Source organism: Aphis gossypii, chromosome X (assembly GCF_020184175.1).
Source record: "Aphis gossypii isolate Hap1 chromosome X, ASM2018417v2, whole genome shotgun sequence".
Lineage (NCBI taxonomy): Eukaryota > Metazoa > Arthropoda > Insecta > Hemiptera > Aphididae > Aphis > Aphis gossypii.
The window spans coordinates 42,354,486-42,370,724 of record NC_065533.1 but is presented as its reverse complement, the minus strand read 5'-3'; the positions used below and the strand labels follow the sequence as shown (position 1 = coordinate 42,370,724).

Sequence of the window (16,239 nt, the reverse complement as noted above, 5' to 3'; positions counted from 1 at the left end):
CACAGGTTTCATTTGTTATTTAATAAATAATACCATTTCCGTTCAAAATATAAGATCAGTAAGAATATAAAATGCACCTTTTTATTAAATAAACTATCCCATTAACGAGTTTCACCGAGTTTAAAATCTAATGGCTAATGGAAAAACAGCAGAAACAGATATCTCAGAATTCAGACACATAATAATATTTAACGTATTTCTGGAAACGTAAAAAACATCTTGTATTTCTAAGAACTCCGAAAATGAAAAGAAAAAATTTATTACCTATTTACAATTTTGATGTATTTTCATTTATTTAATGTTTTTTTTTTTTTTTTTTTGTTAAAAGTGTGTCCATTAAATATCAAAATATTAATGAAGTCTATTCAAAGTATTGTATTTTAAATCTTTAATGGTTTTAATAATTTAATTACCTGGACCAATAATAATATCGATAAAATAATATTGTATTATCTACCATGACTTAAAGGACAATTAATATAATATAATATTTACTTTTATGATATAGATGTTAGAAATAACTTTATGATCAGTAAATAGTGAGTAAATGAAAAAAAGTAAATGTTCTAATAATTAATTTTTTTTTTCGATAAAATGAAATTTAAAACGCAATTTTTCTTAATGTCGTTTAATAACTATATAGGTACACGTATTCAAATATTTTGTTTTAATTATTATTTATTGATTTCTTATTTTTTACTATTGGGTAGAAAACTGTGTTGAAAGAATATTCATTTATGAAATTGTATTATAGATTTAGATGGATCGTTTGATTTGTTTCCCATGTTGGTAACCTTTATCTAACATGATTTCCGAGAAAATAAGAATAGCTTATACACGGATTTTCCAATTTTTGCCGGATCAGAATTCAATATATAATATACGAGTTCCGTTAAATTGAGCATACTACGTAATCGAACTGGAAAACATTTAAAACTTCTACAAAAAGTATCCAAACAAAAAACAATATTGTAAAACCTGCTTTACGCAGTCTATCTCACTATGTATTTATTTTTCAAAAGTCATTGGACATAATTAGATTTACGTAATGTTGTTTACCATTACTATTTTCAATTGTTTTTATTCGTGTGTTAATTATAGTGTATTTTAATGACAGTAGCGATGCATCTGAAAGATATATTAAGACTTACAATTTCACCTAATATAGAAAACCAGTAAGTTTTTGGTAGCAACATTTAGTAGGTACTATTTGTATAATATTGGCAAAAATTTAATCATAAAAAAAACTTACATCAAACTTTAAATTTAAATCTGACCAATACGTAAGACTTCACGTTGCTATATGAGTACAGGAAACACAAATCTAATTAAAACGCACTAATTATGTTTGATTAGTATTTTTAAATGAAACAATACAGATGATGTATTATTCACTAACAAGAAAAAAAGAGGGGATGATGAAATTGTATTTTGATGAACTATAGAACTCTATATGAAGGTTCCATGATTTGTAATTTAACGCTATACAGCTATTAACCCACTGCTTTCAATTTTACAAATATGATTTTATCGTATTATATTATATTGTATAATAAGAATCCTTCTTTTTGTCATTGTGATAAAATTTATATTAGAAATTAATTTTTCTTGCACATAACATTAAGTTATTATAATACCGAATGGTTAGCCAGACGTTATATCATAAAAATTATTACGTTCAGTAGTTTAAAGTATTATAATATGAAAATAAATTCTTAAACACCTATTTTATATTTGTACGTAAATAAAAATAAAAATAATAATGATATGTCCCAGTTGTTATCACAACCAGATATGTATATATTATATCTTAATAATAAAGATTTTTTTTTTCATATTAAATCGTATATTATTATTACCATCTCAACACTTAAAAATGACATACATATCATGTGTATGACTATATTTAATTTGAAACCATTATTTTTAAAGCTACTCCTGGTTAGGCTGGTAGTACCTTATTTTATGTATTCAATTGCAAGCACATTAAAATTTAGTAGATACAACAAAAAATAATTATAGAGTTTATTTTTTTTATTAATTTAAGTTATAATTTAACAATAAATACATATTATAATCATTTGATGTATTTGATACTTTTATTACATTCAAATATAAAATACTACACATATTATTTTGAATAGTAAAAATAATATTATTTTCTAAAAAAAAAAAATACATTTATGGATAATATACCAAAAAAAAAATATATATATGAACTAGAAGTCTGACTATTTATTTTGCAGCGTCATACGAGAAATTAGACAGTATCTTCAATTATTTATGTATTTTGAAGAAAAATTGATAGCATTTTTAAGTTTAAAATTAATAATTTGACATAAATCATAATTATTCTAGTTTGAGTTTTTTTTTTTTTTTGAAACATTTACTAGTTACCTAACGTATTTATATTAATTAAAGAATATCGTACACGATTCAATATAAAGATACTGTCCCATGAGTATCAAGATTCGTATATTATGTGGTTCTGTGTGGAAATAATATTATTGTTAATATATGAGTTTGGTAATACTTGGTCTAACAAAATTGTATGACATATGCCTCCAGCGTATTGGTACAATAGTTTTTCGGTTTATCATTCGCAAACTTGCATGCGTTGTTTGTAATAATATCGTGACCGAGTTTTATGATTCGTAAAGTCTGAAGACATATTTTTGTATTGTCACGACTTTGGCATGAAAAAAACTATATTACTTATATTATAAAATATTGTGTTTGTTATTTTGTATTTTTGCTAATATTTTATATTGATGCAATGGAATATCACACAATTGATATATATTATTAAATTATAAGTAGAAATAAAAATACATAATAATTTATATGAACAATAATATTAGAACTTTCTATTTGATAAGGCAACGCTTCTTTTCAATAAAACGAACGTAGTACACGGTTTTTAATTTTTTTAATCTACGATGATGGTGTAACAACAAGTTTCCTTTTACCCAAATTCTCAAAAGATAACATAGCATTTTTAACTCTCAGTGCATAAACAAATAAATGAAATTGAAGTGTCTATTTGTTTGAAAAGGGTGATATATGCTGCTTTTTATCTCGAGAAATGTTTATTTTTCCTGAGTAAAATTTAAAACTGAAAAACTTAAAGTAGGTGTAACATTTTTAGTAAAACTATTTTTAAGAAAAAGTTACTGGTTAGCTTCAGATTTATCTATCTATTCGTCCACCATTTGCACCATCTTAAATGTATTCAGTACTGAGCACACTACGGGGTAAGTTTTAAGCACAATTTTTTATACTATTTTGTTTTAATAGTAACAGAAAATAAAAAACCTCTATACAAATAAAATAATGTGAACACTGTAAACTTGTTAACTGAGTTAGAAAGTTAATTGATCAGAGAAAAGTATTGTTTATACATTTTAGTAGCGTTATTGATTTTTTGAATGATTTCTAGCAACTTCACAGAAAACTTGGTGAAACAGTTAAACTTGGGGAAATTTTTAAAGAAAATCATGAAAATATGTTAAATAATTTCGTTAGAAATGTAGGCTTTGGTGAATGTATCGATTTAAAAAGCTAATTTAATATTTTTTTCAATTAACCATTGCCAATACTACTATTAGGTAAAATCATGATTGTTTTGATTTTACTTCTTACATTTTCAAAAACAATAAAAAATACAATCATTAAATATTCATAACATTCATAACTTATTTCAAAATATTTAAATATTAAAAATGCCTACAAGTTATATTTTACGAATAACGAAAAAATATATGTGAATAAATTACATATATACTATAAAATATTATGAAGATCATTTTTGCAAAAGTAAGAAATTAAAATGTTGTTGAGAGCGTAGCCAGAGATAACACCTAAACTCATATCTACTGATCACCACTATTTGTTCGCGTATATTTCTCAAGTACCACTACTATAAAAGTGATCGTAAAAGTTCATGAAAATATTATATATATATAGATATATATAGATAAATAGACAGATACGTAATGAATAGTAAAGTATATCATACTAAAGGTAAAATACTAAAAAATATACACTTTTGTATATTAAGTAAGATGGTGTGACAGTTTTGTTAGGTCTATTTTTTTTTTTGTATATTATTTACGACGGGTATCTATGATTCCTGGTTTAAAACTATATTTTGCAATAATTTTGAATAGCTTAAAGTACCTACTATAGTAGAATTTCTAAATAAATGTCCAGTCCTAATGGACATAGACATATCGAAAAAAATTATTTTCCGTAAATCTCAGTAAGTACAAATAACACTACATTAAGTTTATAATTTTGAATAAATCAATAAAATTAATATCCTGATTTCTACCAATTATTAAAATATGTTTTGAGTTTAGATAAATAGTAAGTAGAGGATAACACAGTAAAACATCATAATGTATATAAATATTATTATTAGTTAAATTGCAAAACTCTGGAAACTCACCTATTTCCCATGACGGAAATATGTTGAAAACACCGTCTTGCACCCATGAAGTGATTGCTACTGATTCAGGTAACACTTGATTCTCATTGTAACTCACTCCAGGTATGTGACAGTTGAAGACAGCCACGTTACCAGGCATTGTCACTGTATCTCTAACGATAGGTTCGAAGTTTCTTATTACCTCTATAACAAAAAAAAAAAAATATATATAATTTAGTAATTTTTTTGAGTAGAAATTATTAATTTTATAACAGTAAAAAAAGAAGAAACAGACACATTTCATTTACTAACTTGTATGTTAAAGGTTTTGTTCGAATAATATTATGTTAAACAAATATTATAATATTATTGGAATTGGATTCTATAAACGATAAGTTTTTCACTCGAACACGTACGTGTATGTATCACTAAATAAATTGTGTACTATAATCTTATTTGATTTATACTTTTGGTTTTTTTTAAGTCTATATAAATATATTATACATGATATTAATATTAATATAAAACGTGACGACTTGAGAGACTTTGGAAAACGACGATTTAAACCATTTAAAGTGTTAATGCTTGACAACACGATACACACACTAAAAGGTAAGGAAAAATGCAACAAGAATTTCCTTGAGCATAATATTTCCCCATACTCGTTTATCACGTAAAATGTCTTCTAAAAATCTCATTTTTTGGCAACAAAACACGTATAAGATCGAGTGCTCTTAGAAAACATGGTTGGTGAGCCATTATTTTTCAACAAAATACTTTTATGGTTTATATAAAAAGTAGATAGTTAGGTATGGTTATTTTTTTAGATATTTCTTTTAATTGTATACGTTTTAATTACGCAAGATTTTTATAAGAGATGTCTATATAAATTAATTAAATAATAAATAATAATATAATAGTATGTATAACATTGAATATTTTGATTACTGTTCACCAGTAATAAATATATTATAATTTTTAATTCCCATTTTATATTTTAATTGGTAATGTTGATTTTTGTATAAGTATAAAAAAACATATTAACTGATTTGTTAAATTTTCTTCTACTTGTTGTGTTCCATAGGAAATTATTATATATTATTTATTAAAAATATTTCCAACTATTATTGTAACTATTCAAATAAAATATAACAATGTATAGATGAAAAGCAACCCTTGTAAATCGTTAATAGAGTTAACGAACGAAAATTGTTTAACATTATAATTATAATAACTTATGTACATGTGCAACAGTACATCACCTATAAATATTATTATTTTTAGGAATTATTTAATGTTTTCACAATCTGTTATGATTTCCAAAATCGAGGTTCAGGTCGAACTTAATTATTTTGTCGATATGCACACACATTATAATTTATAAATAAAATGATATCAAAAAAAAAAATTAAAACAAATTAGTTACATAACGCGGATACGTATTACATATTTTATACAGCAGCCATTTAAATTATTCTGATTATGTGGGTAGAGCCATAGAGGTAACTAATGTTCAAAGATACAGATATGAGTTTATAATACTTCCATTTACTCGCTGTCGATTTTTACCCGCAGAACATCAAACACGCGGTAATTTAGGTAATATAATATACTATTGTTTTCAAATACACGTCAGCTACAAGGAAAACAATTTTTTTTTTTTTGAAACGTAAAGGGACAAAGCTAATCCATCATAGTATTATTACACCTTGACGAAAAATAATATCATAATATACAATAAAATAATATGATTTCGAGTATAAGTTTGTGATTCTTCTCCGACTTAAATCAAATTAACCAAACCCGACTTGACTATAGTACGTCGTATTGAGTATGTGTGAATCAGAGTGACTGGAAAACACGATTTGAAAGTGTTAAGTAACGGCGGTGAACGAATAGTATGGACAAGTATTATGTCTATATATTATATTATATATTATACTATTGATACATAGTCATCGAATTATTATTGTGCGTTATGTTGTCTCGCTAGCGAAAAATACTTAAGAAGGAATAGGATATTTTTTTTTGTTATTATTATTATTATATTATATATCACATAGCTGGTGATATATTTTGCTCCAGAATTGTCATCGAGGTGTTTATTAACTGTTCGTTTCAACAAGTGTAATTATATTATTAAATTATCATGTTTATCGTATTCATCTTCGAGTCTTGGAAAAATAGTTAAAAAATGTTTTACCTCATTGAATTTTCTAAGGTATTTGATGATAATATAAACCAAATCACTCTTGCGGGCAAATTATACAATTTAAATTTTTGAAATACATTTTATTTTTGGTTAATTTCTTTTATTTCGGGATAAAAACAATAATGTGTTATAGTAGCAGTATAATACGATGCGAGCTCAGAGAAGTGAGTTTTCACTTAGCTCCCCGTTTATTCAATGTATATGTAAATGATATGAAAATTACAAATTAAAATTTTTTGCTGATGATTTCAAAATATTTCAAATAATTACATTTCCTAGTAATGAAAACTTCTCCAGAATAATCTAAATCTACTCATTGGTTTATGTGTTCTTAATAAGCCATATTTAAATGTTGTAAAATGTAACATGACGATATATTCAAAATTTGTTAGAAATATTATTCAAATGGTATTGAATTAGTTTTTTCATATTAAATACTTTGATATATATTTTAGATCTTCCTATTGTTCAATGATCACTATACACAATATGCCATAAATAAATCATCTTTAATATTAGGTCTTATAAGTAGAACATTTTTTGATTTCAATAATCTTTGTACTGCTCATTCGTTCACTCGATACTTGATTATAATTCTGTTTTTTGTCTCTTTAAGTGTGTTGTTCAGCAAAAAGTATTGAAACGATTCAAAATCTTATCTTAAGGTTTCCTATTTTTAAATGAGATGTCCAACGCCAACGACACTCGCATTATTCACCATTATTATCATTAACTAATTTAGACACTCTCGGAACAAAAAGAATCAAACTTGATTTTTATTTCACTTTTAAATTATTAAATGGTATCATCAATTGTTCAAAGTTACAAGTTAAATTTAATTTGCTGGTTTCCGGTTCTCGTACTAAGCAATCTAATACATTTTATGTGCCATTCCATTTCACTAATTATGCTCAAAATGCCACCGTTACTAGATTAATAGTGCCTGTGAATAAGCATAATGTAAATTTGTTCTTTTGTTATAATATATTTATAATCCCATTTAATATATATCTTAACAACGATATAAATACTTTATGATAATTATTTGTATTTTATATTGTTATATTTTTATTTGATACATATTAACTAAATTTATATTGTATCACCATATAATATATTCGGCTGTTACTTTATAACTATCAATACGATCATTGTTTTTGAAAATATTGGGCTTAGCACGTTTAAATTTTAAATAAATAAAACTTATTTAAAAAATTCGGCATAGTTTGATTAATTTTACCATCAGTTATTTAGTAATGTTGATAATGATTTTTCCAACCATTCATGATTTAAATATTTTTCAGTTTCTATATTATAAGTTTTAATAAGTTTGTTTTCGTAATAATTATGTATTTCGGTTTCTTAATTGATCGTGTATTTTTGTAATATATAAATATATTAAACCTATACATATAATAGATATAACACGTATAACAAAGAAAAATAAAAAATATTTATTTCGGGTTTCCACTCAAAGCCGTAACGTCGATGTAAGAAAATCTGTTTTTCACGTCTAAATCGTTTACACATCTTACCAAAGCAGCAAGTTTAAATAAGATATTTAAAACAGCTATAACATATTCTAATCAACTAAATTTAATACATCGATTTAGCTCTTGTTATTTTGTTTTGTATTCGTATATAAATAGTATGGCGTGCTACTAAATGAATTCCAGATTTCCCTTTGGCATCGCGTGTGAGCAATTGTTTGTGAGATTTTAATAATTATTATACTCGTCGGAAACATAATATTACTAACTATCGTTAAAATATGTTTTGATAGTTAGTCAGATTTGTTTGAAATTCAATTATAGATTCAAAAACAAGTATTTATGTAGCAACCTGCGCTGATAAAATGGTATACAATTAATTAATAAAACCTTTTTTATACTTTTACTCAAAAGATAAAAATTAAGCTTTGTACAATTATACATACCTAACCTTGAAATACAAAATATTATATTAATATTTGTGTGTTTTATTAATATTATAAATAATATTTAAATATATTTAACTTTAATATGTAACATACATGTTACGTAAACTTGAAAAAGTAATTTAATTTAACTGTTTATCGTTTGTATTTAAATCGCTAACTACAAAAAAGTGAAAAGTCTAGTTTTTTTTAATTTTTGGGAAACTAAAATACTAAATTATATTGTTTTTAAGATAGGATTATTATTATTTAAATAGTCCTTCTATGAGAATATGTATTATCTTATTTTTACTTTAAACACGTTGTTTACGTTTTCGAAATGCATAAAAGTAATAAAAATAAAATTGATAACAATTTACTTGTCCTCTTGTTAGCATTTTATGAAAGTAAAATATAATATTTTTCGAGTGACTGACTGTCTAGCATTTTTTTTTTCTATAAACGTAATAATGTAATACAAAAAAAATACCTCAAGACCAACAATTTTCATAGCGAAGACCACGCGATGAGCAATAAAGTACGTTACATAATATGTTTTTTATTATTTATATTTCGATTTATTCCATATTCAAGAACTTTCTTGAGCCATAGATAGTTTTTTTGGGATATTGATAGACCTCCGAACTACAGTTTTAAAGGGATCATGTAACCAAAATTATTTTATTATTACTATTTCAGTCAAGTATGAAGGCACAACAAAATATAATAATTATGAATGTATATAGCTAAAGGATTCAAATATTGTATCGTGAAATGTGTAATCATTGTTTGCGACCAGTTTATTGACAACAGTGATATATAGTTGAATATAAAGACTATATAAACTGACTTTTAAAAAAAATTGAAGTTTAGGATAAACATACCTAGTAAAAATCTCTAAAATAGGAATTTGATTTATTTTGACAAAGAAAAACATTTTATATAAAGATGAAAAGTTTCAACGATTATGACTTATTACTTCCCAATTCTGAGAAAATTTAGGCAATAAACGACAAACTAAGGTATTTCTAAGTTCAAGGAAGATGGTTCAACATTTAATCATCACTGAATCATCAATTAAAAGTTTCATATATTTTCAATTATTATTAAGTGTTTGTGATTTTAATCAATTTTGACAAATTCTTTCAAAATTAAAATATCATAATATATTTATTTAAAAAAATACCTAGTAGATACACGTTCATCTTTGCTAACCAATGCTCCGTGATAACTAAATTCCGGGTATATTTAAAAATGATAAGAACTTTCCCGAAATCTCTACCACTTAAGTCCTACCAATCAGTTCTTTTTAAATCGTTGGGTTTGACTGCCGCACCCTGTTTATGAGTCTAAATATATAGATTATAAATATATATGTAAATAGATATGCTTCATATTCAGAATCATACAAAAAGGAACGATGGATCGTTTATATTATATATTTGCATCCAAGGTTGGGTAAGATACTCAAAAAGCAGTATCGAGATACTACATATAAAACACATTATTTAGAAGTATCGCGATACTCGATACTTCATATAATTGTGTCAAGATACAAGATACAATTGTATTTAAGATATTTATATCAAAGATACTACCCAACCCTGTTTACATCTATATATTATAGTTGTTTATGCAGAGGAAATATACTATTTGTATATTATAATAATATTGATTTACAGGTATAATCAATAGTTAAATCACCAATATAACTTTATATATATATATATTGCCCCTAGTTATTCGTCACTCTACAGAATTTACGCGATCAAAGATTGCAAGAAGATCGGTGGATGAAAAGTTGGTAGTAAAGTTTATTGGAAATAATAATAATAAATCTACATAGGTATTATATACATAAGTTTGAAAGTTTTTTTTTCCAAGCTGAGTGAGTGAAAATATTATTAACTGCTTGTATAATATATCCGTTATCTAAAATATGGAAAAGTGTCGTAAAATACACTCGGTTTGTAAGAGTTTATTAAGTATTTATTTGTTCAAAATGTGTGAAATATAAGTTATAAAATAAATTAATTTAAACGGAACTTGATGTTAATGCCTGTTAGTTATAAGCTAACCCTATAAGTAAAACTATTTGATGACCATGATTGACCAGGTAATTTAAAAGTAATAAACGATAAAAAAAATAAAAAATAAATCTCGATTAATCGATGTGTTTTTATAATACGTATAAGTGTTTATGATTCTTTGTATCATTAGTTAATTTTATTAGCTTGTTTTTTTTTTTTGTACACTTATTTTTCTCTAAGATGACTGATTATTTTTTTTTATTAAGCCTACTACCATATAACTTTTTAATACATTAGATGGAGTACCCATATAATACTACTGATATTATTGATACTACTAGACATAATGTTTTCAGTCTAAAACGGTTTTGAGACATCCTTAAAAATTTGATCATTGTTTAGTTATATGAACCTTTCCACAATAGGCAAATTGAATCTATAAAACCCTGTATATATAATGTACATACATGATAATATTATGTTTGTTATTTAAAATAATGTATTATATACGGCAGTGCTCTCATTCTATGCTCGTGAAATGCGATTAACGCGACCTAATATAATAAATACTATGAATTTGCCCTCAAGACTGAATATAAGTATAAGCTAAGCGTTCATGTAGTGATTAATTTGTATAACATTATGTGTTTCTAATTAATCATAATAATAATTATTAAACATACGACGAGATTGATCTTATTTTGTATACACGTAATACACAAACACAGTGGTGGCAGAAAAATATTGGTATTTTTTTTTAATAAAACCTTTTATCGGCAGTCATCATTTTCCGATATAAATGATTATCATTCATCTTGGATACAGAGCACGGTCAATGAATCGTTGTAAGTCTTTAGCGTAGCGATTTTAATATTGAAAACAGAATTGTGATTAAATATCATAAATGAAATTCGTTTTGAAGTAGCTAAAAATCAGTTGTGTTATTTAGTCGATGAAGAATACTTTATTCTTAGTGAATTTCTTACGCATAAAACATTCATTCGTACTTATCAAACAAAAGAAATAAATTCATGTCTTTTTAATAAAGCAATAGTTTTCATTTATTTCATAAACGAATTCTTATTAAGAAAATCTTGTAATAGTTTTATTACTTTAGGGATAATGAATTATTTTAAGAAAGTTTAACGTTTGGAAATTTAAAATAGTAACACGTACTAATATCGTTTAATGACATTGAATACTTATTATACTAATCTATAGAATAGAAATATTTCATTGTAATCGTAGTTAACAGAAATAAGTTAAATATTTACTTTATACTTTACTAAAAATAATTTATCAACAATAGTTGTTTACGGCTGTAAGTACTAACTTAATGTTTGATTATTTGTTAGTATTTATATACATTTTGCTGTTAAGGAACATTGGTTAACTATATCTTAATCAATATTATATTATTACAGTTATACAATTGTATGAAATCATTTTCTAAGTCTTAAAATTTCGGTATCTTGTCCGAAGTCAAAACAACATTTCTTTAAACTCATTAATTTAATTTTTTTTTATTATTATTATTATTACCCACATATATTCGCGTGTGTAAATTAAAGTGAGTAAAGAGAATTTTAATCTCATTTCATAAATTGGAAAAGGTAAAAAAATAATATTATAAATATATATAATATACAGGATGATTTTTCTATCAAACAACACTCATTATTTTAAAAAGTATTGACTCTTCTCCAATTTTTTTGTTTTCAAAATTTAAAATCCATACTGTTCTAGAATTGTAGAATTCTTGCATATTTTCACTCTTACATTTATTAGGTAAACCACAATCAACTTTTGATTTTCAAATGTCAACCTATACTTAAAATTTCATAAATTAATATAGTTATTTTTTTTATGAATTATCATATTCAAATTTTCATTTTTCGTTAATCCGTTGATGAGATATAGCTTCTTAAAATTGAGTAGTTTTGGGAAATGTTTATTGAGTGTAAATGTGTTATTATAAATCGTCAGTAAATAATTTGTAATAATTATAATATGACAATTGATAATAAGTTATATGGGGCAGGTAGTAACAGGTATAAATATTATCACCACTTTCCGTTACACCACAGGGTTGACGATATCAAATTCATTAGGTACTATTTATAGCTACTGGATTTTACATATAAAAATCCCAGATATGACGGTGCTAGGTAATTAGTATTAACGTATAACACCTAAGAACTTTCTAAAGTCAACCAACTTTGAGCAGCTATAACTCACCGACGGATCAACGAAAGTTAACATTTTAACATGAAAATTCATGAAAAAAATGGCTTTATTAATTTATGAAATTATTAATATAGGTTGCCATTTGATAATCAAAAGTCGATAGTTTTTTAACTATTAAATATAAGAGTGAAAAAACTTTAAATTTTATACAGCAGTATAAAAACATGTATCTATACTTTTTGAAATAATGAGTGTTGTTTGATAAAAAAATCAACCCGTATATATATAAAAACTATATTTTGAAAAACACTAACCATGTTTGTAAAAAATAAATAATATATCAGAACTGTATATATTCTTTGTTCGCGCAAAAAAGTTTTTAATTTGAAAAAATAAACAAAATATATTATGATTCAAATTTCGCTAAGTATTTGAATAATTTTTAATTCCAAACATATGTTATATAAATATATTTACAATATTTAAATAATAAGCAATAAACAAAGCAAATGTAAGCGATTTCATACTATGACCCTTTGTATGACATGTAAGCTCTTATCATCGTTCAATGATAATGTATATTTGTACATTTTCTATAGTGGGATTAATGGTGTGTTCACAATATTTTAACCATTATTATATTTACATGCAACTGATTTAAAAAAAAAAATCAAATTACTCAAAAAATTCTACAAAATATTTAAAAAAAAATATTCATCATTTTTGTCTTCATGTTATATTTTCTATGAAAATATTTTTCTCCGAAAGGTTCTCAATTAATATCGGTTCTGATCTCAAACCGTACCTTATAATATAAGCGTCATCGATATTGTGTATAAGTCATATTGGAAAAGTTTTATATCAATCCTCTTATTCCAATGATCGCCTGTTATCTGTTCAATGTAATATTAGAGTATATACGATAGGAATGAATGAAAATCGAAATAACTATTATGTTACTATATAATATAATATTTTATTAAATACTATACACTTTACCAGTTGATTCTTTTAACAATAAACACTCAGTATAATATCTTGTGAAGTGTCATATTATGTTCTAAATAAGAATTTTTAATTAAAATAAAATCTATATTTGTATATATATTACTAGTTTTAATGTATTCATTGAAATAGAGTATCTAATTTAATTAAGAATATCGTATTTTATTTATATATAAGATACAAAAAAAAATTGTTTTTATGTTATAATTGTTTAAACATTTTAATAATAAAAAAATAAAAATAAATACTTTTTGAGAAGACTAGAGTTATATATTATGATGTATATAAATACTTTTACAGTGTTATAGTGTACATGGGAAACAATGGTCCGGTAGAAAAACGCATAAAACTCATTAATGCGATACACGCGATAGATTTTTTTTATTCAATAAGTACTCGCAGCCGTGGCGCAGATGGCGTCTCTCTCTTTTTTTTTATCAATATATTTTATACTGTTCGATAAAATACAATAATAATAATTTTAATTATAATAATATGCTTTAAGTACACACACCCGCTAAGGGGTTTTTTTTTTCTGTTGGTATCTGTTATTAAAATATTACTATAATAATTGCTATAATGCATTACGATTATTTTGTATTCGCGTGGATACGTCATCGTTTAATGATCAGGATATTTCACGATATTCATATAATAACGATAATGTAAACGTCTATACACCTATAATAATATTATAAATATTATACTATACATAACTTTAAAATAAAGTAATTTAATGACATAATGCGTTCGAAACAATTAAGCGATCGACTTGTGGTAGCGGTGGCAGTATTAGTGGCCGATATAATTATGCTAATTCGTGTATGATATATTTACTTTTAGAATCTCGATTATATTTTATCCCGACTTTTATACGAATAAAATCAGTTAATTTTATGATTTAGGCGCCCATTCCACTACAACCTAATAACCATAATATTTTAATTATTAAATGACATAATAATATTATTAATATCATGTTTTACACATTACGTGAATTGAATTCCCAGATAGACATTTTTCTTATCCTGTGAAAGTTGAAAGAAAAATGTAAGTTATACAATTCAGTTTGTAATGCAGAAATGACTATCGTCGTCAAAATCATTAGGTTCTCGAGAATCAGCTCTCCATTGAGTTGAAAAAAAAGAAGAAGAGAGAGTTTAAAATATAGAAATAATTTGAAAGAGTTCAAAGATTGTGAAGACGATATAGCCGTATTGGCATTGTGGACTGATTGTATAACTTACATTTTTTCCTTTGATCTATACAGCAAATAGCTTTAATCTGGAACCACATATCGTATAATCATGAATGATGAAATTAATGAATCATATTTTTATTTTGTTCATATTCAGTTCGATCTTACATGACCAATTATTAGTAATTATTATCATTAATACTCTTTTTGAAAGATTATTTATTTAATAATCTGAACATTTAAAGTAGGATAATAAAATATATAAAACAGAATTAAATATACAATATGCAATATTAATATTTTAAAATTAATATACAATAATTTCGATTATTTAACGGTAAGTATGAATATTTTTACAATAAGGTTATTAAGAAAAAGTGTTTGTTTCAATCATAAATAGTCTTACTTACAGTCGAGTAAGAACAATTATCTGTTCGATGTCGCTTTATAGAATACAAAATAGCACTTGACCCATGACACAATGAGGAGGATCTGATGTTAATTTTAATTGGGTAGAAAAGGTTCCTATCATCAATATCACTATTTAGTATACTATATATATAATTACCATTTACCATTGATCAAGAATCAAGGCTTCGACCAATTTATGGTCAGTTAATAATTTAAAAATCATTCTATTGTTACCAATATTATCATAATATTATATTTTATTACATTATTCGTTCTGCAACATTTATAAATTACAATTTGTACTATTACTATTAATCCACTTAATCCAAGATTATGAAAAAAATGGCATAATTTCAGAAAACTCAACAGATAAAACAGTGTAAAATCAGATTATAAATACTGCAAAGCGGAGGTCAATGTGTTTTTGATGACGGTATGTTGCGTATATTTTTTTTAAACTGCCAAATCAAAGTTCATAATACTAAGCTTGGCCAAACACCAACGTCGATAAAGCTTAACAAGTTAAGCGAATTTACAATTCCATAGGTAGCTTATCTCATGGCGTATGGAACAACACATGAGATAATTCCCGTTAGACGGAATACTATAATATGCTGTGCTGTGCATATATTGATTTGGTGTTGTTCTCTAAAAGTTACCCGACATTTACACATGAACGAGCATTAATATTATATACATATTTTCAACGATAGACAACATTATTATCATCATTATTATATACACCATGCGACAATCGTGCATTGTAGTACTTACTATAAAATATAACATTTATTTGTTTGGTTTTTGAATAATTAATAAATAAAATGTATAATACAACAATTATTATTATAA

General features: G+C 24.8%; 1 protein-coding gene across 1 annotated transcript in view; it reads right to left on the bottom strand.

Moving 5' to 3' along the window:
• LOC114129343 (cell adhesion molecule Dscam2-like) overlaps positions 1-16,239 on the bottom strand; it is a 264,488-nt gene that overhangs the window by 141,188 nt on the left and 107,061 nt on the right. Inside the window, 1 exon segment of the mRNA XM_050205218.1 lies at positions 4,451-4,633. Coding sequence (XP_050061175.1) covers positions 4,451-4,633 — 183 coding nt within the window.